The sequence below is a fragment of the Parasteatoda tepidariorum genome, chromosome 3, assembly GCF_982258835.1.
Source record: "Parasteatoda tepidariorum strain Cologne lab strain chromosome 3, Ptep-v5.0, whole genome shotgun sequence".
Lineage (NCBI taxonomy): Eukaryota > Metazoa > Arthropoda > Arachnida > Araneae > Theridiidae > Parasteatoda > Parasteatoda tepidariorum.
In genome coordinates, this window is record NC_141757.1 from 53,117,727 (window position 1) to 53,142,607 (window position 24,881).

General features: G+C 28.6%; 3 protein-coding genes across 5 annotated transcripts in view; 1 reads left to right on the top strand and 2 right to left on the bottom strand.

Annotated features, from left to right (window-relative positions):
• Positions 1-341: 341 nt before the first annotated feature.
• Trax (Translin associated factor X) lies at positions 342-4,467 on the bottom strand. 2 transcript variants are annotated; one of them, XM_087159339.1, is made up of 6 exons: positions 4,290-4,467; positions 3,977-4,187; positions 2,491-2,624; positions 1,980-2,089; positions 728-1,109; positions 342-537 (listed from the first exon to the last, which is right to left on the bottom strand). In XM_087159339.1, the coding sequence occupies exons 1-5, from the start codon at positions 4,306-4,308 to the stop codon at positions 741-743; spliced, it is 843 nt and encodes a 280-aa protein (XP_087015465.1). In that variant the 5' UTR covers positions 4,309-4,467; the 3' UTR covers positions 342-537; positions 728-740. The 2 variants fall into 2 exon arrangements, with proteins under 2 accessions (XP_087015465.1, XP_015916128.3); XM_016060642.5 differs by lacking the exon at positions 342-537 and having other exon boundaries at positions 679-1,109.
• Positions 4,468-4,487: 20 nt separating this feature from the next.
• Positions 4,488-14,783, top strand: LOC107446071 (V-type proton ATPase subunit D). The gene is made up of 7 exons (XM_071179618.2): positions 4,488-4,741; positions 6,129-6,246; positions 8,021-8,168; positions 9,339-9,383; positions 9,461-9,631; positions 10,838-10,916; positions 14,006-14,783. Exons 1-7 carry the CDS (start codon positions 4,701-4,703, stop codon positions 14,145-14,147), a joined length of 744 nt encoding a protein of 247 aa, XP_071035719.1. The 5' UTR covers positions 4,488-4,700; the 3' UTR covers positions 14,148-14,783.
• A 716-nt stretch (positions 14,784-15,499) lies between these two features.
• LOC107446094 (uncharacterized) overlaps positions 15,500-24,881 on the bottom strand; it is a 30,321-nt gene continuing 20,939 nt past the window's right edge. For both annotated transcript variants that reach the window (XM_043051740.3, XM_043051750.3), the window contains exons 2-5: positions 22,436-23,024; positions 20,345-20,376; positions 18,248-18,388; positions 15,500-16,087 (exon numbers count right to left, since the gene is read on the bottom strand). In XM_043051740.3, coding sequence (XP_042907674.2) covers positions 16,010-16,087; positions 18,248-18,388; positions 20,345-20,376; positions 22,436-22,955 — 771 coding nt within the window. In that variant the 5' untranslated portion in view covers positions 22,956-23,024 and the 3' untranslated portion in view covers positions 15,500-16,009. The remainder of the gene's footprint in view (positions 16,088-18,247; positions 18,389-20,344; positions 20,377-22,435; positions 23,025-24,881) is intronic.

Consider the following 24,881-nt stretch of genomic DNA (forward strand, 5'->3'; position numbering starts at 1 on the left):
CAGTATGTGTATGCAGTTAGAGATTGTCCCACTCAGAGTGAAACCTAAGTATAAAAAAAATTCTTGTTTTAATTGAACTGCAATGTCTAGAAAAAACTAAATCAGAATTTAAATGAATACTAAGTATTTGTCTGAAAAGTATATTTTGCAAACAACTAAATTAAGACAAAAATAGTAAATAATAATAACTTTCTGGCAAGAAAATGATGAATAAATGTGTTAAATTTTTCTTTGAAAAGAAATTTATAGAGATTGGAATGTATTCTTACAACCTTAATGAATCCTCTATATTATGCTGATTTCTAAAGGAAACATCTTTTTATACTGTAAAAGAAGAGATATTTTAACAAAGAATTACTGATTTTAATAATTTCTTTGAACATTTTTCTTATAAAAGTTTAGTTTTTGAAGCACAGAAATATCTTTAAAACTGTTTTTCAAGTGATTTTCTTGGAAATGGAAAATCTTCTATGTTGACTATTTGGAATGAATGATGAGTTCGGGAGTTCGATGAACGTCTGAATTCTATGGTTGTAACTATGGAACGATAAATGGAACCTTAAATGTAAGTCATTAAAATTAAAGGATTAATTCTAAAGTACTTAGAGGTTCTTAATTTTAGAGTAGACAAGGCTTATGCAGCTAATAATTAATGCATAAAAAATAACAGAACACAAATTTTTCTAAAAATGAATTTATTAAAACAAATAAGTATATGTATAAATACTTGAAAAAATACTTCAATCTTCACAATTTGCAGATTCTTGGAATTCATCACAGCTGAAAAAGTCAGCTAACATATGCTTTGGAATTTCAGATCCTCTGATTTGAATGGCATAACATGCATTCTCTACTTTTCGCAAACTATTTTGCAAAGTGAATATTTTTCTCTTCAATTCTCTTGAGTGGTTGGAGTAAATTAAAAACGCCTCATGAATATTTTGCAATACATAACAGAGTTGGAAAGGTTCATCTATGTCTCCGTTGGCAACACTGTTGATACATTTTCTCATCAATTCACCAGTCAAGTCTGCTATTCCTAAGATGTAATCAGTGGGTGACAACATTTCTGCCAGAGTAACATCATTTTCTTTTACTTTTTCCTCACCCTGATGAAATATGAAGGTCACAAATTTGAAAAGAATATTTTTTAAATTCTAACTAAGACAAGGTATAACAGTAAAATTGTAATTAGGTATATAAATGAGATTAACATAAATAACATTAACTGTTTCTTGATTAATCAAACATTAAAAAGTCAACTTAATTGGTTTTTCTTTTTTCACATATTTTTTTTTTAATAATTCATATAATTTAAAAAATTTATGAAAAAACATATACCTTAGATTTGAGAAACAATTTTTAAAAAAGAAAATTACAATGATAGATAGTAAATTTTTTTTAATCCTAAATTTCTAAAACAGGGGAGAAATTTGAAATTAAGAAAAAAGAGCTTTTGAGCAATTACGTAGTAACAAAATGAAAAAAAAAAACAAAAACTGATGTCTAAAACTACTTATCACATAAAACGTGGAAGCAGTTGGCATAGGTGTTTGCGATTTCCAAAAATACATACAATTAAGAATAATTATGCATAATATTATTATTAAAATTTATCAAATGTTTTATATTCTATAAATTTATAACAAAGAGCAATCCAAGAAAATAGGCTGTCCAAACCCAACAAAGTCAAAAATGTTGTTGTTTTTAATTCCATTTGTTATCTTTGGGGATGAATTGTTCCATAAAAGTACAAGATATTTTAGAAATATATTCCATTTTTTAAAAAAGTTTTGTAGAAATTATGTACCTTTCACAACATTACTTTATAAAATTTTTAAAAAAAAGGGAAAACTGTTATAAATCATACTTCATAGATTAAATAACAATAAAAAGACTTTGATTTAAACTTTCAACATCGTTTTTTTTTTTAAATATAATTTCATAAAATATTATAAGAAAGAATTCCGTTTTCTAACCTTTGGGCAATCTTTGAGAAAATCTTGATTATGTACTTTTTCAATGCTGATCAAGTGACCATATTTCAAATAATAGTAAAATGATACAGCTTCAACATATTCTTGTAGACCTATAAATAAACATTAGTATTCTTAAATTAACAAACATTTATTATATCAAAGTATTTGAATTTAAATGTTAAAAACTCTTGTTTTAAAAAGATTTATGACTTTTAAAATTACTTTCGACAACTTTCTGAAATTAGTATTCAAGTATGAATTATCCATTTTAAAAAATGTTTCAAAACATTTTTTGGCCACATAGGATGGGAAACACATAAAGGTTTTCAATTAAACATTCTTCTGTGACCTTTTAGATTTTCTACAGTATTCTTAGATTTTCTTGCTATGTAGTTTACAATCCTTTATTCCCCTATTTTTACTAAGAATTTGTCATAACGTCCTTGAAATTTCCTAGATTACAAACAGCGATAAAATGCTAATACATAATAGCATATAATTAACAAATTACCTGCACTGTAAGCCTTAATAAACTGGTAAACTTCTCTTTTAGACAATTCCATGGCTATATCATGAATTACAGTGTTGAACAAATCATTCAAACGTAACTTTGCCTGCTCTAAAACTTCATCACAGTTTTGGTCGCTAAAATATAAATATGAATTATTTTATTTTTTTACATAACTAATATTAAGCATACAAACTAGTGATAAATGATTAAAACATTAAAAAAAATATTGATAATTTATAACTAATTAATATCAGAGTTAACTTATTAAAATCCATTTTTTGTAAACTATTTTATTTGATAAGAGCTAAAAAAAAAAAGATTTATAAGAAGCATACATTATTACACCATATTAAACTAGGTAATTTTAAATTACAAAACACATGTTTTTTTAAAATCAGCAAAACAGTTTGAGCTTTAAAATTAAAAAAAAAACAACATATTTTTAAGCTTTCATTTCTCAAGAACTCTTTCTCAAGACCGAATCATTTCCACTTTTTTCTTATATCATTCCAAATTACATTTAAATTAAGTAAAAAGTTTTTTACAATTACAATTCAAATAATTTTTCAACTATTATTAAACAAACAAGAAAATATAATAAATAAATATTAAAAATTATTTCCTACATGTAGCTATCATTGGCTAAACAAATTTTATAAATGCGAATAGAAATTTTTTAGATTGGCTTAAAAATTTCCTGAACTAAAATGGTGAATGACGCAAAAAGTAAAATTAACATTACGGCTACCAAGCTTTTGATTGCTCTGCAGACTGACTTATCAGCATATATTTCATATTACATCTACTCCTAATATTTCGATGGTCAAGAAACTCCTCACCCACTCCTAATATTTTGATGGTCAAGAAACTCCTCACCCACTCCTAATATTTTGATGGTCAAGAAACTCCTCACCCACTCCTAATATTTTGATGGTCAAGAAACTCCTCATCTACTCCTGATATTTTGATGATCAATCCATCCGAAAAGGTATGTTTATTTTGAGAAAGTATGCTTTTATGTTTGATAACAGTACTACCAGATACCAGAATTTATTGAAGATCTTAGATTAAATAATCAAAGTCCCCAAATAATGTAGTTTGATAATAATTAGATAAATAATGAAAATGAAGTGTGAAAATAAAAACAATTAGTGCTTAAAAAGGTTTATGCTAATTTTTTAGAATTCTAGACAATATAACTTTTCTTTTTGAGAACATGCACTGAGTTTAAAATCTATGTTCATAACAATATATAACTAATGTAATTCGATTTATAGTCTTTCAAAAAGTTCCTCATATTTTATATGAATTGTATGCCGTTATTCAGAAATATTTAATAGTTTATTTTGTTACTAATTTGAAATGACTTGAATATAAAAAAATTTGCTCCCAATATTCACTATGGATAGAACAAATACATCATTAATTATATTGAATACTGCTAGATATTTAGCTGTATAGCTGTGGTTTGTAGTAAATGACTTACTTTGAAATTCTATGAAGAAGAAATATAATACGTTTGCTTTCGATAGTTAAGTCTCTGCTCTTCTTGATCAACCTTTCATGTTTGTCATAGCGCGCATCTAGTTCAGTTTGGTAACCTAAAAACACCTTTGCGATGGGTGATAGATCTTCTTCATTCGTATTTTCTCCTGGCTTTTCTGCCTTAAAATTTTTACGTTTCCGTTGAGCATGCCCTGAAAAAGAAAATAACTCTAAGAAATAGTAGATAGAAGCTATAAAAAATAGAAAAATTCTGAAGTTTTGAAAGAAATAAAATTAAATCGATTGTTTTATACCTCCTCCACGATGACTCATGATCGAATGGAAGTCGATCAAAATGCGTTTTTGATGTCTAAAACGTTATCATACGTAGTAAATTAATATTCCAAGAGAGAAAACAAAAAGTTTTATATAAAAAATTAGATTATATCATATTGTTTGATGATGGTTTATAGCATTAGTAAAAGCTTATGTGAAGACATTAGTTTTAGCTTATCGCTCTTATGGTTTTAGTTTCTGTCAGCAGTAAATACTTAACTGCAACCTTGTGTATTTCATGTTTTGTTTTTGGTGTTGGTCTGCAAATTGTTCAAGTCACCTGACTTGCCTGTGTATAATTGTAATAAGTTAAAATCAAATATATTAATTTCTACTTACAACCATTTAACTATCGATAATCTATTTGTATTAAAAATTAATAAGTTACTATGAGTGGAAAAGATACCATACCAGTGTTTCCTTCCAGAATGTAAGAAATTTATATTCGTTGTGAAATGTTACCCCCCAGAAATTGTGATGTTATATTTATTGTTTCATCAATTTTGACCCATTTTTTTGTAATTTAATAAATATATCATGTTCATTATTTTGAGTATTAGATAAGACAATAAATATTGGCACTTATTTCCAAGAAAATTTTCCTCTTAATATCACCCTTTCATTTCTTAATTATTACTTATATGATCGACTTTTCCAAATCTTTTTCTTCACTTATTTAAATATCTTGAACTTATCCTATGCTTTATTCAAAAACTTTTGTTACTTTTAAAGCTGCTAACATGTAAACGCTCTTCCATTTTAAAAGTGAACAAATATTTGCATAAACAGTATGCTTTCCTTTTATCCATGTTTGTGAATTGTTTTTATGGGAGAGATTTTCGTATCCCTGATTTGTAGATTTTTTTTTCAAGTCAAATGAACTATATATTAAATGATTATTGTGCAAATTATATTTTGGGTTTGTTTTATTTTGTATATCTTTTGTTATTTTGCTTAATTTATTAATTAATCTTGCTTAGGGGGTCATTTAAGTATTATGTAAACATATATTTAGTAATTTAGTTAATTATTTTTAAACCTCTCCCACCTTTTTAGCAAAAACAAGCAAATTGCATTCCCCTTCATACATATGTAGGAAGGTCAATCTACTTTTAATGTAATAGACTAATTTTAGGGTTGTAATTAAATAAAAGATGAAATTTTGCTGAAAACTAAATGAACATTTTCATTAAATTTATAAAATTGGAAGAAAAAAAGAATATCTTTTATGTTCAAAATTTTTGATCTCTGAAACATTTTGAAGAATTTTTTTTGGACTCTTCTTTCCCAGAATTTAATTTCAACATTTATGAAGTGTTTTTGCATTTTATAAAAATTTTAAAGATTTAGGGATTATGTCTATCCTTGTTGTCAGCAAAAATAAGCAAATCACAAATCCTTCCTTTGGTGTATGCTTTTCTATTGTTTGATAGACATTTTAATTTTGATCTCAAGCGGGAATCTTATGACGTAACAAAATAAATTTGGACTTTGTAAAATTGTAATTGTAAAAATTTAATATCCCTATATAAAGATGTTTCAGTTAGTGTAGGAACTAAATACTTAATAAGTACTGACTCATTATACCTGTCAAGAAAACAGCTCAAACTTTTTGACATATTATTTCATTAAATCTAACAATATGTACACCATTGATTAATGCTTTATCTAGAAAGTATGCACCAGAATTTACTATAAGATTTTTTTTTTTTTTTAAATTGATAATCTCTCAAATCCTGCATGCTTTAAGAATGATTAAGAATTAATTGCTTCATTAAGATTTGTAAAATCAAGGACTTAAAGTTTCCCAATTTCAGGGCTATGACTGTGATGAAAGGTCGTCTTAAAGCAGCTCAAAAAGGACATGGTCTTTTAAAGAGAAAGGCAGATGCTTTGCAAATGAGGTTTCGTATGATTCTCAAAAAGATTGTTGAGGTATGATAATTTTTATTAATATAAACTGGAGAAATTTGTGGAAGAAATTCTAGGTGATATTTTTACAGATTTAAAAACAATAGCGCTAGAAGATGTAGTAAACATTTGAATTAATGTTTAAAAAAAAACTATTCAGTTATTTATATTTTGATGAAAAGTTTAGAGTGTCATGATGTATCTTATACCACTAAGCTCTCCAATTGTTGATAGTTTTATTTGATAATTATGGTTGTTTTATAGTATAATATATTTTATAATAATTTGGCTTATGCTTTATTTTTGAAACCATGTGTAAAAACTCATTGACTGATAGGTATATTCAAAATTTTAAAAATAGTAAATTTTTTCTAGCTTATTATTTTTTTAATTGAATTCATTTATTTATTGTTATAATGTCTATCATTTATTTCATTTGAGTTAAAAAAAATTATTTTAAAGTTTGAAATAATTGAATACCTGAAGAAAAAAGAAAATTTTTCTTTTTTGTTAATGGCAATCCTGTAAATTTAATATTGTAGTCTATACTCTTTAAAATTACCTCCATGTAAATTGCTCTTTTGTTGTAAAGGAAAATACGCAGAATCTCTTTTCCTATTCCATTAATGTGATGCTGTTATGTTGCCCATTGGAATGTCTTAACTTAACAAAGTTGCAATAAATCAGAGATTTCTTTGAAAAATATCATTTATTTTTGAAATATAATATTAAAATTAAAAATTCTGATCTGTCTCAAAGAAGTACTACCACTAATTTAAAACAAAATTGAGTGCCTGGCCTAGAGACCCAAACCTTGGTCCTTAAATATTATATATATATATATATATATATATATATATATATATATATATATATATATATATATATATATATATATATTCTGTAGAATTGTTTATTAAAATCATAAGTTAATAAAAGTTGAAATAGATATGAGCTCAAAAGTACTAATATATCATAACAAACTTATGTTATAAATAGTCTAGAAGCATTTTATTTATGTGCAACATGTAAATTTAGTTTGAAGTTTTCTCTGTGGTACTTCCGTACCCACAACCCCTGAATTTTTTAATCATGCCCTGGTACTGTTAGCTAAATTAAGTTCAAGAGATATTAGTTATTTATATAATGTTTTTTTTTTCTTAAAATATCTTTCCAATCAGTGGTGAATCTTTCACTAAGCTTAGAGCTTCAAAGCTGATGAAGACTACAACGGTATTAAAAAATATATGAATTTCAAAGGTGCGATTTGCAAGAAAATTCTGTGATAATAAAGTACATATCACATATTTACTATTCAACCAAGAGTTTCTATTTTTACAAACAACTCTGCTTATATATAATGTTAGTACCATCTTGCAATATTAATTTAAATTTTATTTTTTCCTGATATATTTTAATAATAAAAAGATTTTTACTGATAAAAAAAGGTATAAAGTAATAATCCTTAGAATTTTTCAAAACGATACATGCTAATTTTTTTTTTTTTTTAAAGTTGAAGATATTTTGACATATAATAATAAATTGACCAGTGTTCAAAAGAGAGTATGCCGTAAATTTTCTAATTCAAAGTTTCTTGTAAAAACAGATGCTGATTAGTCTGTATTTTTTATAGCTTAAAAATTTTCAAACCTGATTTTCTTTAAATGTAAAATGTCATTTTACTTCATTCTTGCATAACCCACAAAATTAATATACTGCTTTAAACTTAAATATACATCTATCAATTTTTTAAATAATGCATACATAAATCTAGCATATCATATTAATTGTTTTCTAGACTAAATCGTTGATGGGAGATGTTATGAAGGAAGCTGCTTTTTCATTAGCTGAAGCAAAGTTTACTACCGGGGATTTCAATCATATAGTTTTGCAAAATGTAACCAAAGCTCAAATCAAAGTTCGTAGCAAGAAAGATAATGTGGCTGGTAAACTATGTTTTCTATTTTTTATAAAATTTTCATTTTTTATATGGTCATTATTCTTTACACTGATAATGAGTAAAGCTTCTTTTTAGTAACATGTATTAATTTAATTTCTCAAATGTGTAAATGCCTTGATAAAATTATACAAGTAAATGTTTATGAGTTAACTAAACTTATTCAAAAATGAAATAAAAGTTTCTGTCTAATTGGCCAAAATACCATTCTGTATATTTTTGTTATTTTGACTATGAAAACTTATGTTATTAAAATTTAATGTTCCGTTTAGTCTATAACTATATACCTCACAACAAATTGAACACAGGAGGTTGCAGGAAACAATATTTTATTCCAGGTTTATATCCAAAATAGTAGAAGAGCAGGAAACTAATATTTTAATGCAAAGATAGAGGAGAATTTGGTTCAATGCATCTATTATTTCTTTTACATAACTTAGCGGTCTATCTTTCTTGTGGCGCATTCAGTTTCTATGACATCAACACAAAACTGCTATTAATAGTTATTCTCCTCCAAGTAGCGTACAATTAATGACCAGAAAGTTTGGCAAGCATATCAAGCTTTAGTTGTTTGCATGGTTTGGCAAGTCCATGCTGTCTTTCACCTTTAGGGACTACTGGAATTCATATGGTCAGAATCTTGGTATGGCATGGCATAATCTAATTTTAAACACATGATGTATGTTGCGACCGCTCTGCCTCTTGACAAATTTCCATTCAACTGCTGAAAGAGATATAAACAAAGACCTCTATTGTAATCAATTATTTTACTAGCAATGTCTGTCCTTTTTTGAACGATTCGATACGAATTCAATTCGATATGCTTTTGAATTCTCTGATCGACAGACTGTTTCAAACTATGATTGATTCTTAAACCAGTAACTCCAACCTGACTATAACTGAAAGTTTAGATGCTTACATTTCTTATTTTTTTACATCTTTAAACCTTTGATCTGCTTTTTTTCTTCTATAAAAGTAACATTCTTCATATCATATTTTAGCTATTGTTTTTTTTTTTTTTTTTTAAATTAGTGTTTAGCATTCCAAATATTAGCTTTGTTGTGACTAAACTTTATATTATTTGTTTGCATATTTTTATTTATTATATAAATTAATTATTGTAATATTATGTTATTGCAATAATCTCTCAATATTTTAGGTGTGAATTTGCCGGTATTTGAAAGTTTCCAAAATGGTGTTGATAGTAAGTTTAATTAATATTTTTTCTCACACTCAATTGAAATTTAATTTTATATTTAACTTAATGTTGTTCTTTCACAGCTTATGAGTTGGCAGGCTTAGCCAGAGGTGGTCAACAACTTGCTAAGTTGAAAAAGAACTATGCCAAAGCTATTCACTTGCTTGTGGATTTGGCTTCTTTACAAACCTCTTTTATAACTTTGGATGAAGTCATCAAAGTTACCAATAGGAGAGTTAATGCTTTGGAACATGGTAAAAAAAAAAATTTTTTTTTACTTAATTTTATTGCTGTCCTTACTAGCTTTTGAATGTCAATATCTACATTAATTATATAATTGGATAGGCTATTTCTGAAATTAATAAAAGTAGAATTATGTTAAAAAATGTATAAATAATAATTCAGTATTATAAAGAAGGTAATCTACTATTATAAATATAGGGTAAACTAACCAATGAAGGAACCCTTAAGCTTTGCTAGCCTTTTAAAAAATCATATTAATTTCAAAATTCGTAATTTTAGTTAAATGACAGTGTCAACATATTTGTTACTAATTGCAAATTATGTAAAAAAAATTTTAGAGAAGTTACATAATATTGTTTCAGAGTTTTGGAGGTTCAAATAACAAGTTGTAAGAAGACCAAGTGAGGGAACAGCTCTTACCAGTGAATGAACACCCAGTAAAGGAACACTTAATTTTGGTTATTTTTTAATGCTCTTTATGAATTTATAAGCCATACAAATATTTAAGAACAAGCCTAATCTTGAAATTATAACATATAAATACTTGGAAAATGTTAGCTTTTTTTTTGTAATCATAAATTGAAAATTAAAGTGTCAACATATTAACACATACTGTTCATTCACTGGGAAATCTATGCCCAGTAAAGGAACATGCCTGTTCCCTCACTGGTTAGAAGTTGTTTCTCGTATTTTTAACATACTTTTGATGCGGAACATCACTTAAGGTGCAAGAAAATTAAAGTTTATCTTTTATTTTCACTAACTTAGAAAAAAAAACACGTAAACGAACACTTGTTCCCTCACTGGTTTTTCATCGTTTGGTGATCCAGTGAATAAACACCCCTTATCTCAGTACTTTATTATGCTATGATGCTTAAAAAAAATAAAACGTAACTTCAATAACTATATTTTGAATTCTCTTTTTCACAGTGAGAAAAATAAAACTATTACATGCAATTAATTCCACTTCAAACATATAAATACAAACACTCACCTTATAATTTTTTCAAAGAAACAAGGTATCTATCAAGAAAATTAAGCTGCTGTAGTATTTTCTTTTATAAGGCAATGATAAAGTTTTAATTTATATGCTTGTGTTACTTGCCAACAAGCTCTTGAAATTGCATATTATTGATATTTTAATTTTGCATATTCATTTAATACATTGAATTGTTTTCAGTTGATAATATGAATTTAATTATTAACTTAAATTTCAGTTGTTATTCCTAAAATTGAGAGAACAATTGCCTATATCACTTCAGAGTTGGATGAAAGGGAAAGAGAAGAGTTTTATCGGTAAATATTTTAATTAATTATTACAATATCATTTGTTTTTATGTTTATTTAATTTTTGAAGGACTTGAGTGTTTCTCATTTGGGTAAGTTTATATTGGAATTTCTCCTTTATACACAATTTTTTCATTGAATATAACAATGAAAAAAACTTTTTGGCAGAAAAATACAACATGCAGTGTTTTTATTGCAGAAAAAAAATGAGTTCTGCTGTTCGCACCTGTTCTGAACAATACTGGTAAATAGGGAAGCTAGATAACAGGGATCCATGTTGAAAATAATGAAAGATCAAGGAAGAAAAGTTAAACGAATTTTATTCAAAATGGCAGAAGACGAAATTTTTTCCAAAATTCGCTCATTTTGAAATTGATTAATAGAGTGTGCGATCTTCTCGCCTTAATAATTTTTTAATGCGAGAAAAGAATAAAATAAGCGAGATTCTCGCGTTCTCGCCCTGTAATGAAAACACTGACATGTGAAAGGATTTCCTTAAGTGTTGTAGATATGTTGGCAGATAAAAATATTTTTAATGTATATTATTTTGAGATTTTATGTGTATAGTAAATTTTTTAGACGTAAAAAATGATATATATGTATTTAATAAATATGCTTATATATTTATATTTATGTAATTCATATTAAATATATTTAATAAATATGCTTATATGTATTTTATAACTACACCACCTATAAATATAAGGATACATTACTTGGCAATATGAATATACCATTTGGCTAATTGTGATATTACTTAAAAATGTTTTAGCATATCTTAATCTTCTAGCATCCATGATTCGTTTTAAGCATAATTTTTAAAAAAGATCATAAGCTGATAGGAATTAATTTTTCATCAACCACTTTAAAATACAATTTTTTTTCTAATATTATGAATGTTTGCATGCATCAAGTTTATGGTTGATAATGTAAAATTTTTTGATTTTCAATCCATATGAATAGTTTTTATTTCATTTTCTTAAAACGAGAATAGTGTTAAATTTGTTTGATATTTTTAGTAGTAAACTAAGTTGTATTACATAACTATTTTAGCAAAAACAAGTCAATACTTTTCTTTGTGAAGTTCGCCTAATTTTACTTTGACATTTTGCATTATATTTCAAATTTTTAAAACTCTTTTGACTACGAAAGTTTTTAGTCAGTATTTTTTTTATTAGATTTTACAAAATCTAATATTAATATGGATGGAAAATATTGCTTCAAAATCTGGATTTTAACCTCATGGGATTAATATTAACATAAATTTATCTACATCTTCTACTCAAACAAGCTGCTTTAGAGTTGCACCTATTGTATCTTAAATAACAATTTCATTTCAGACTATATTGATAGCTAGACAAACAAAATCACACACCTAAAAAATGAAAGCTTGCAAAATAATGTTTAAATAAATCTATTCCTGACTTCGTCACTCAGGGCCCTGGGGCATAAATTTTTGTTACGGCTCCTTTAGTTTTAATATCAATTAGTGATTATTTTTAAAACAGCAAAAATAATTAATTAAAAATATTTTAATGAATTTAGTAGTTGATATTCTTTATTATCCAATACCATTTGATAATATAACAATTAATGCATGTATGATTTTTTGAAGTGTGTACTTGAAATGCGAGAAACTTATTTTCCTGACATTTCATCATTAGAACATTTTTTTAATAGTGTTGAAAAGTATAAGTCTTGATAAAGTTAGGCAGATTTTGTAATCTTAAATTTGTTTTACATGCACAAGTTTTTTGTAGAACAAAATATTTCATGTTTGTTACGCCAACAAGTACCTAATGTTGTATGTGAGATTTTCTTTTTAATCGTTTTAAAAGACTGTCATGCTTTATAATATGGAGTTTCAATGTAACCTATTTTAGAGAATATAAAGAACAATTGATTTTTGTATTAAAATTTAATTGTTATCTTTCAAATGTATCTGGTCAAAAAGTATTTGGACGCACTCATATTTTAAGACTTAAATACATTAAAAAACTTAAGTTTTCAAGACACTTTATTTTTTATTTTATAAAAAGCAAAACATTAATTGGAAATTATTCTTTAAGCACTAGCACGAAACTCAATTGTATTTCTATTCTTTTTTCAAAATAATTTCAAATGTAAAATATTTATCTTTGTTTTAACTTGTGAATTTAAAGATGCAGTAAAAAGAACTTGAGAAAACAATTATAAAAAATCTTAATTAATATGGACACTGGACTTCACAACAACAGCTCAGTGATTTATTTAACTGCAACGCCTTGCGCATAGTTAGTTTTACAATTTTAAAATGTAAAAAATTGCATATTAAATTATTTCTAAAAGTCAAAAGGCACAAATAATTTAAACAGATTAGTTTGATTTTTTTTTCTCCAAATTGTTTAAATCAGACAAATTTAATCATACAGGAGAAAAATTAGAAACAGAAAAATTTACCTAACTCTTGCATGTTTCGTTTTCACAACTGATCAACCTAGACATTAATTGCCACAAAGAGCCACCATTTGACAATTAATGCCTGCATGTGCACCTCTGAAAACTATACTACTATTTATTTTGTTCTCGATATATTAATTTTTGGCCAGGTGGCCGAGTGGTTAGCATGCCTGACTGCAAAGCCAATGACTGCGGTTTCAAATCCCGCTCAGGACATGGATGTTTATCTGTGATGTGTGAATGTGGGATATTTGGGTATCTTTTTTATTGGGATATTTGGGTATCTGTGGCAGTGTGGCGTGGGTAATGTATCTCGCCTCTGTGAGTTTGGTTCACAGTCACGCGCCGGATAACGATAAATGGGCAACACTTCCGGAGTCTTCTAAAGCAAAGGACAAAAGTTCAATGCCTATCATTATTTTAAAAAATTGCACAATTTTATATTCACTTTAAATGCTCTCATGTGAACTGTTTAATTGGTTATGTTGGCAATCTGCAGTGCACCACTCCTCCGATCCTTTATGATCCTTAATGTTTCAGCTGCTGTATTTCTGATGCTATCATATGCTCTATGTCTACTTTTTATTTGATTAATGCTTACAGTTGAATGAGGAAAGGTTTTCAGTAAAGTTTTTAATACAAGTATAAATTTTATTCAGCTTAAAGAAAATCCAAGGAAAGAAAAAAATTATGAGGGCTGAAAATGAAAAAAGAAAGGAAGCTTTGAAAGCTGCTGGAGTTGAAGTGGATTCTGCACCTAATTTGCTTGCAACAGACGATGACAGTGATGTACTATTCTAGTCGTTTTTAGAAAACAGTCTATATGTTTAATTTATGAAATTTAATCAGATTTTATAATAGCTGTTGTCAAAGGGAACTTTTTTGAATTTATTATTAGAGGTGTATATATTCTAGACATTTTTGGCACAGCTGATACTCAAATCATTATTCAATGTTTGAAATATCTTATGTCTGTCTCAATACAAATGACTGTAATGTATATTATGTTAAAAGGAATTATTGAAACAGTAAGCAACTTTCTATTTTTAATCATCTTTTTGTTACATTGACTATTAAACGGAATATCTGTCAAGTGTTTTTGTATAATTTTGTTTTATTTTCTACTCTTTAATTGGTAATTTGATTTTATCTATTTGTAATTATATACCTTCTCATTTTCGTTTCTATTTTAGCTCATGCTTTGAATGTTAAGATCTGTGTATGTTAAATTATTTAAATTGTACTGCATGCATATTATATTTATCATTCTTAATTTACAAATATGTCGTAAATTTATGTTTTAAATTGATATTAAATTATCAGAAATTTTATAAATTACCATTACAGCATAAGATATTTTTATCTGTGTATTCTTTATTTTATCTTGTATTCTATTTTCAAAAAAAGAAGTGTTTGTCAATTAAAATATTAATAGAATTTTTTCTTTCTGCTCATTTCTTAAAGAAAAAATAATAAAAAGAATAGCACATGTCATCAAATTTGTTCTACAGAACCCTAGGTTCCCATGAAAAAGTCACAGAAGTTCCAAGAATCAGAACAATTTTTAAATCCATACTGATTTTTGAAATCTGTAATTACATATATATATAATCCGATAATCCATTATTCATTTGACATTTTGGTTATTTTAAAACAGTTAAGTAAATTGCCAGTAATTAAGAAGTAGGATAATTTGAAATGAATATATATATATACACATATACAGTGAAACCTCTTGGGAGCGAGAACTCTTTGCTCCATAGTAATATGGTCATTAATGGAGGTTGATCATTCTTAGAGGTTACTTCCATTCACTTCAAAAGGTATATGATTTTTCGCAAGAGATTTTAATTTTATTCAGTGTCATTTTCTTGGTACAGAAATGCCACTTATGTTGGCGAGGGTTGTTTGTATAAAATGTTAATTTTTTTAAAAAAACTTTTTTTTCTAATTTAACTTTTAACTCTAAATTTAATTATTTTTGGAACAATCTTTATTTGAATCTTAATTTAAGTTAATTATTTTTAATTAAATTTATTATAAATTAAAAATATTTTTTTAAATTACATAGTATTGTTGTTTTATTAAGCTTATTGTATTGTTGTATATAGTATTGTTGTTTTATTAAGCATAGAGACTAAAATAAAACATTCGACAATTATCAATGATTTTATTTCATCATAAGAAAATAATACCAACACCTTAGATTTTTAATAAAAATCTCAATAGGTAGTTGACTAGGAAAACTCATACAAAACAAATTTGCCATTATAAACTGCGAAACTTTCCAGAACATTCTAATTTCCAACAATCCAAACTTTCAGCCTAAGCGGTGGCGTTCTTTAATTTATTCAAGAATATAAAATAACTGCTGTAAAATTACTTGGCAAAACAAACTGGAAATATCTTTTGACCATTTTACTAGTTTTCAACAATTGGTTGTCAAACATTTTGATGTTTTCACCAAAGTTATAGAGTTCTAATCTACTTGAATTTCTCCATTGTGTTGCTCATAATTCACACATATCCTAGTTTCAGCACAGTATAACTATTTCGATAGTGTACAGATCATTCAGATTCTATTCCAAAAAAAACTGTCTTATACATTTAATTTCACAGCGTGCTTTTAAGTATCGTGAGAAAATATAACAGCACTTTTGTTCTTAAAATTCATCAGAAGAGTCACAACAATCTCCCAATAGTCTTGCTTGATCAGAAGGTCTTAGGCTCTTTATTGAATCCTGCGAATGTATGAATTGTGTGAATACATGAATCATATGAATTACGTGAATAAATGCAGGATGTTAGACCATCTTTAATACATATTTTTAGAATTCTTGTCAAAAATCAAAGGCCAAAAAGTATGCAGGTTAAGGGTTGCAAATTAAATGAGGAAAAAGCATAAAAAGATGTCGAAATATTAGTGAAGAATGCGGGACGAAAAACAGTTTGGTTATCCGATGAAATTTGGAGTGTTTCTAATTATTGCTTTTCAACCACTTTTTTTTCCCTCCGCAATCAGGTTTTGAAGTTTTTGATCCTCGCCTTCCTCACTGGTGATCCATAAGATTTCGATAGCGTCTTCGTTTCTTCTTCATTTAGATATTATTATGCATTCACTATTGCGCATACTTTTTCGCTTCATTTTCGACAAGGATTCTGAAAACCATATCCCTAGCAGCAATTTTACCTTGTCCCCTGTTGAGCTTGAAATTATGGTTCAATATTGGATACTACATGAACATATATAGGACCAATATCAGAAAATAACAGCCCTTTGAACACTTATTGAGCCAAGATTCGTGAATATTGGTCAAATGAGCGTCCAAGTTATTTTGCTACTAGGATATGTTATAGGTGGACATTACAGAGCACCCTGCATTAATGTTGTAATTTTAAATAGTCCCAATGCAATCTGGCAGTTTATTATACATAGACAATTGGTAATAAAATAAATATAATTTGTTTTAAATAATTTGCTGTCAAGCTGACCGAGGGAATTTTTTTGGTTAGGTTTTTTCTACTCCCATTCACGGACATGCTGGTTACTTTTCTTCAATAGGTCTATCACGAAAGTTATGTTTGTTCAAATTTCCTTATTTTATGTGTCGTGTGCCAAATTTTCAAGGCCACGGAGCTGCCATGATAATAACAGCACATCCACTGCTGCAGTTTCTATCATCCATGATAAATTAAAATATATTTTGATATTAAATTAAACAAAAAAAATTTAACTAGCAAGAAAGATCAGTAGATAAAATGGATGGAGATTTTTAGCATTTTATGCCTTTTTTTATGAACATTTTCGAATCCTATATTTTTGTGTGGAATGGATTTTGAATTAAAATGTATTAACTGAATTATCAATGTAAATACACCTAAGAGCCATTACATTATGACCACCCTCTATCTATAACAATGGACTCGCCCAGGTTTTCATGGTTTCTCGCCCAGGAACATTGTTTTCATGGGGCACATTAGGACCCATAATCCTCATAGAACAATCCCTGACGTCTGTAAGCTACTTGAACATAGTTGCAGACCAGGTTCACCCATTCATGGCAACAATTTTTCCTGCGGGGGATGGCGTTTACCAACAGAATAATGCACCGTGTCATAAGAGTCGAATCGTCGAGGAACATTGCAGTGATTTTCAAGTCATGTCTTGGCCCCCAAATTTACCTGACCTTAATCCAATAAAGCCCTTTGTGGTCCTACTTGGAAAACCAAATTCGTACTGCCACGCTACCCCCTCGCAATGTGTGGGAATTCCAGGACCAGTTGGTGAGCACCAAATACCTCAGATTACCTATCAGCACCTTGTGGAATCAATGACACGGCGGGTGCTAGCAGTTTTGAGGGCTAAAGGTGGTCCTACATGTTATTTCGGGTTATACACCGAAGAGCCATTACAGGGTCATAATGTAATGGCTCTTCGGTGTATAATATTTATTCAGTGTATTCTTTTGCAAAAATTTACAAAACAAAATCAATGTGGTATTTTTACTCTTTTATAATATTCAGAAATCTTAGTTATTTTAATAAAAATTGTTTCAGATTTGTAGAAAGATCATTTAGGAAGACGATTACAATATGTATAAGATACCTTATGTACCAAGTTTCAGAGAACAGCGTTGAAAATTTTATTAATTAAAACGTTTTTTTAGCTGAATTTAGTTATAATGTATTTTATGCTATAATTTTTTCTAAAAAAGTAAGTTTAACTTTTAAAGTTTTGGATATAAATTAGGTCAAGAATAATGTTACATTGCATAAAAATTAAAATGTGAATTTTTAAGCATGCAGAAAATTAGGTCTATATTATCAAAATTAAAAAAAACAAATATTCGATTTTAAGGGACTACAGTTTACAGCAAATAATTTTAAAAAAAAATGCTTACCGGTAGAACTCTTTTTCTAAATCTCCTTCGACGGCATTTTTTCTTGATACATCGACATGTGGCAATGGTAAGAATAATTACGAGAGCAAACAAAACTCCAGCAGCAATTGGTACGAAAATACTAAGCATGTAAGGATCTCCCTGTCATGAATTAAAAAAGAAAATATACTAACATTTATTTTTAAAAAAATTAGCAGTAGTAATATATTCATAATCAGATAACAATCTATTATGCAAATATGTTTATTAAATTGATATAACTTAAACTAATTATTCCGCTTGACAGTTGTTTTTTTAATATGAATTGAAAAATCTGCATACGAAACTAAAAGTTCGGAAAGTAATTTTGTTCCCACTCCCCCACAGAGGACTTAATTATATTTTTTTCACAGCACATTTAAGCAGCATAATCATTATATAGTTTGAAATCTTATATAGCAGCTAATGTTTGTGAAAAAGTTCGATAGATTCTACGCAGTAGATTTTGGTTGGTACCCTTTCAGCTATAGAAAGTGAAAAGCCGAATTTTCGGTTTATTTTTCAATTGAAAAGGGAAAAAGTACTGTTATCCGATGTGTTTGGAGAAAATTTATTAGCAGTACGCCAGTGCCAAAAATTGGTTGCAAAATTTCGATTAAGATATACGAAGATGCACCACTCCAGTTGTATGATATAGCTGAGAGAGTAAATTTATTGAATTCGGCCGTTGTGTAACCGTCTTATGCCACTTGCCAATACCAGCAAGCCTACTTGAGAGCAAGCGAATTTTTTAAAGCAGGGGGTGCGTTTCATGTTTTTTTAAGTGGCCCCACCTATGGGCAAGAATGAGACTTCAGCCACACGCGTCACAGCCCGTTTTACTGGTAAGACCAAATCATACTCCATTTATTCATCCACAGATCGTAATTTTGACTTGAACCAAAGAGCAATCAATCTCCAATTCAGTACCCCAGAGGTATTAGTTAATTTGATGTGGAACTCAGAGGACTTTTTAACCCCGACATATTTAACGTGCACCAGTGACTATTTAATACATGGGGATTCTTCGGCCAGCGGGATTCGAATTCAAGAACACGAGCCCAACGCCTTACCAACCAGGCTTTCCCGGGCATTAATTCGACGGTTCACAATCATTTGAAAAGCTAAAAAGTTTAATTTCAAAGTTAGATATATGGATTGCTCGTGTTCTTACGGAAAGAAATTTGCATCTTTCAAATCATCTTTCATTCTCATAACAAAAATTACTTTAAGAACAAAGATTATTCCTTAGTTTAAAATATGTCTTAAGTTGTAAATATTACAGAAACTGAAATTTCAATCAACTTTATCGTTATGTAATGTGATTTGAAAATTATCATTGATGTTTGCTATTTTATTTTTCTCTGTTATAAAACAAATCACATCAGTATCCATCTACGTAAGAGATATTCAATTACTATTGATGGCATGAAACTTCTTGATATGATAAGCAATTATTCTTCCATGATATGATAAGCAATTATTCTTCTATTATAATAATTTTTCCATGATATGATAAGCAATCTGTGCATTAATTCAGATCAGGATTTGTAATAAGGTAATTGATAAAGTAATAAAAATTACCACACAATACTTTTAAGGAAGTGTTTGACTTTAAACATCAAATCAAAGCATAAGCAACAAGTTAAATATAGCTTTATCTAACAGGTGTGTGTTCCGGATATGCATAAACCGTTGCCAAATATTAAATGTTTCGTAAATCAATCAGCAGCTGAATAAAAATAAAAGCGGCCATGTTTTCGTTTAATCATCTTTCTCTTACTTCCGTGAAAAAAATATTTTTTTAAAACAGATATGAATTTTTTTTTAATGTTTAGATATTGTACTAAATCATTAAAAAACTTTCTCTGTGTTTTGCAGTAATAAAAAAAATTTGATAAAATAATCTATTAAGGAATCTAAAATTAATTTTATTATTAGTACAACTCCAAGCCATAAAAGTAATCATAAAGTAAAACCACGGTCCTTATTTTATATAGACATTTTCAAAAATATATTTTTTTTTCAAAATATAAATTTTTAATCACAAAATTAAATAAATGTTGTTCTGTAACTTACCATAAAGTCAGCAGTCTTTTGGTAAATAGTTTCTGAAAACATTAAAGATAATTTTGTTATTACTTTTTATTTTATTAATGGAAACAACAAATATTAATTTCAAACTCTGACAGTTAAACATTTTATTACGACCCATCTCACACTGAGGATATTGCATGACAGCACCGTGATTGGTGCGAGCCGGGAGCAGAACCAACCAACGCTGGAATTCGAACCTGGGTCATCTCATTGGAGGGCGTGTGTTCTATCGCCTGAGCCACGGCGGCTTTTTACAACATATTTTATTTTATAACCGTCGTTGAACAGCAGACTCAATTTAGGGTTTACGACTATTAATATTCAACTCCGTAGCCTTGTAATTTTGAATCCAATCCAGAAGACAAAGAAACTCCAGAATCAAGTATTGAGAGTAATTTGCTTTCGTGAAGACATTTTTGATGAAACTAGCTCGCATTTTTACACGAGGAGGAAAACCTCCGACGGTTAACCTGACCTGGCAAGGGGACTCTACCCCATGATCTGTCTATCATTGAGAATATTTTACGTCAGCACTATGGTCGGTGAGAGCCAGGTGTGGAATTAACATCGCCAGGTCATCGGTGGGATTCGAACCCGGTCACCTCATTGGGAGGCAAGTGCTCTATTGTCTAAGCCACCACTGCTCTCTTTACAACATATTTTATTTTATTTCATAACCGTCGTTAATAGCCGAACCAATTTTGGGTTTACGACCACTAATGTTCAACTTCGTATCCTTTTAACTTTACACCCAATCCAGAAAATAAAAGAACTCCTGGAATTGGGAGAAATTTGCCTTCACGGAAGACTTTTGATGAACTAACCCGCATTTGAATTACATGGATAGGAAAACCACAAAAAACTCTCACAGTTAACCTGATAGCAAGGGGTTTACAACATATTAAAAAATTCATAACTTCGTAAACTTATGAGCAATGAACTTTGATACAAACTATGAGGATATTAAATAAACTGCGAGCAAGAAACGGGAAATTGTGAACTTCACTTCGTTTAGTTGACCCTAAAATTGATTTTTCAAAAAACTTCTCATATAATTTTTTAAAATTTAATATATTAATGGAATAAATTATTAAAAAACAGTGAAAATAAATTAATTTAGCCAGAAAAGCCTTTATGAATTTTCTACTTGGCAGGAAAATATAGAGAAAAGATCCTATTCCTCCAATAAACGTGTTTTGTTTTTTTTCTATTCCTTTTATGCAATTACAGTGAAAACAGTTTAACAGATTATAGAGTATTCTGATTATTTTTCCAATATTCGAAGCCTAAACAAAAAATAAAAAACGTAAATTTTTTCTGAAATAGATTTTTTTGTTAAATAAAAATTCATATATGCAAGTTCAATATAAAATAATTTAATTGTTATTAAACGTAGTTTTTCGATTTTATTTCACGTACAAACTATAATGTTACCAATCAAAACACAATTAGAACCAATGAGGAGGAGAAAGTAAGAAAATGACTTAATCCACAATTTAGGTAAATCCACAATTTAGAAATAACAGATGAATTAGAGTTCGATAATTTTATTTTACTACTTCCCAACCGGAGCGACATTATAAGTTATAGGTTTGGGAAATATAATGAATCATAATTGTAAAACATGTGTGACAAATAAAATTTTAAAAAAAATATTCACATAGATTTTGGGACAATTTTATAACGAAACGGTTAATGAAAAGCTAGGGGCACAAATACTTCTTGTCAAATTAAAACGAAACAATAAAATGAAGAGCATGGTGATTTTATAGATGAATGTTTTTAAATTTTACAGATGAGTGTTTTTGGTGGGCAAAGAAACTCCATTTCCGTTTATGTAGTGAGATATTTCTATTTGCTGCGATCAATTGAAATATTTGTAAACCTGTAAAGTATTTATCTGGAAACAATTCAAAGGAACAGTTCCATGTAAAAATATCACCTTTCGTAATAGTGTGAGTTGCTACTATATTTCACCAATGCTTTCCATTTTTATGGGTGTTAATTGATGCCTTTTCAAACTTCCACTCCCCAAAATGAACTGCGGGTTATCTATATCAAAATGCTACTTACTTGTAACGTAAGTAAAAGTGGATGGCTGTTTCAAAACTACTTCTTCAGGTTCTTCTGTTGTTACATTATTTAAGCTGCTATCAGTTTTATTCCAAACTTGGTTCATCTCTGCAGTGACAGTGGACGTCTGAGTAACTGAAGAGGATTTTTCAGTACTCGTAATAAGTTGGCTACTTGGTACATTTACTTCGACTTCAGAACCGTCCATGACTACGTCTGTCAAATTAGTATTCATCAACAATTCGTTTGATGTGTTTTGCTGATTTGAAGAAATCATGTCGAACATTTCATTTAAGGCAGTAAGAGTTGAATTGTAATCGACATCATCGATAAGCGAAAAGGTCGCGTTCTCTAGTCTGTCCTCATTCTCAATTAAATTTTTTGACGAAGATGATGTCTGAATATTTGCTGATTCGACATTTTTCGTGAAGGCACCGAACAAATCTTTGAATTCAAAGCTTTGACATCCCAGAATCTGAACGGCACTCAGAATTACTAAGAAAATGCCTCGAAGTTTCATTTTGTGTACCACCTAGTCCAACAGTAAATGTCTTGAATAATTTCCTTTGATGGCACCTGCTTGAAAAACCTATAAAAGACACAAAAATTAAATTTGAATCGAAGAAAGGCTAGAGAAAATTTTGTGCAACAAAATACACTAAAACTGAATGATCCTTACAGTTCTAGAATCATTCATAAATTTGATTATTTTTTAAAAAGTGTCGATTTTTCAGTTTGTGTCTTTAAGCAGGGGTCTGTCTAGACATTTTGTGAGAGGTCCGTTTTTGTAAAATTGTGAAAAAATTACTCGTAATTTGTGAATATAAAATAAAGGTTAAGTCACATTCTCTCAACCAGGGTCCGTTTTTATGAATTTGTGCAAATAGGATCCGTTATTGCAAAAATCTTTTTCAATGAGTTTTTAACTTGTAAAGACATACAAGATTATGCTCAACAGTGTAAAATTATAATTAAAAAAATTAAATTGTAAAAAATTAACAGCAATTGCAGCTACTAAATTAGCGATGCCAACATATAAATATTTGGTATTTACCCTATACTGCTGAACGCAGAATATTAATTTCGGACGAATAAAGGAAGAAGCTTCTGCCGAAGACAAAATTTAGTTCGTTTACATCTGTCTTTCTCCCCCCCCCCTTCCTGGGAAGGGTTTACTCGATTAACAAAACAATAATGAAGATAAACAAATTTGTGAAGGGTCCGATCAAAAGATAAATCATTTTGTGAAGGGTCCGTTTTTAAGTTAAAATATTTCGTGAAGGGTTCGTTTTCATGAAAAGATATTTTGTGAAGGGTCCGTTAACGGACCCAAATTTCTTCTAAACAGACCCCTGCTATAAGAGTTTGTTAGATTTAACGATTTCTCACCTCAAATGATTTAAAATACTTCTAAAACAAATGAATCTGAAAAAGACAACTTTTGAAAGTAAGCATGTCATGATATATTAAATTAACTATAATGTTATATTTTATCACCGACAGTGAACATGGATGATGTACTTACAGCTACCAAATTTCAACTCTGCAGCCTTGTAATTTTGAACCCAAATCAGAAAACACGGGATTGTATTAAACACGTGTACAAACTCGCCTTCGTGGGGGATTTTTGTAATTTATTTTTTATAAAACGAACTTGCATTTGCGTCGCAGGGGAAGGAAAACTACGAAACCCTCTCCCTAAATATTTTCCGTCAGCAATGTGGTTGTTGCAAGTCCAGAAACAGTATGTGAATTAACCAGCAATCATCGGGACTTGAACCTAGGTCGACGAATCGGGAGTGGAGTTGGGTATACTGTCATTCGAATAACTAACTTGCAACTAATTCGAATCAATGATCCAGATTAATTAATTTCATCGAAACAGATTTAAATTATAATGAATTATTGTTTCTTAAATTTTTGTTACTTTAGTTTCACAGTGATGCTGTGTTAAAATTCTCGTATAACCTTAAAGATTCTTATGCACTAAAATCACAATTAAAAAAATAAATAAAAACAAAAATAGCAATACAATTACTTTGGAGTTTCTTAAAAATTGCCACAATTAAAAGTATTTACAGTATATGGCAACAGATATAACTCTCTCCTTCGGTTCACCTAAAATATGCTAATTATTTACATCAAACTATATTTCTAGATATGGTAAGTCCTAAGTAAGTGAAAGTTTACACGCAAATACTTCAAAAAAGATTTACAAATAACTTTATTACACACACTTAGGTTATTAGAATTAACTTTAACAGCTAAGAATGATTAAGCATACTCCCATAGCTGGTTTCTGATGAAATATCTAACCACATACAATTTTTATACAGAATAAAATATTTTAATTTTCACTGTGTTATAAAATTCGAATGTTTAACTTTAATTGACAACAATGTAGACTTTGAAAAAAATACACTTTCAGTTATTCATAATTTTAATG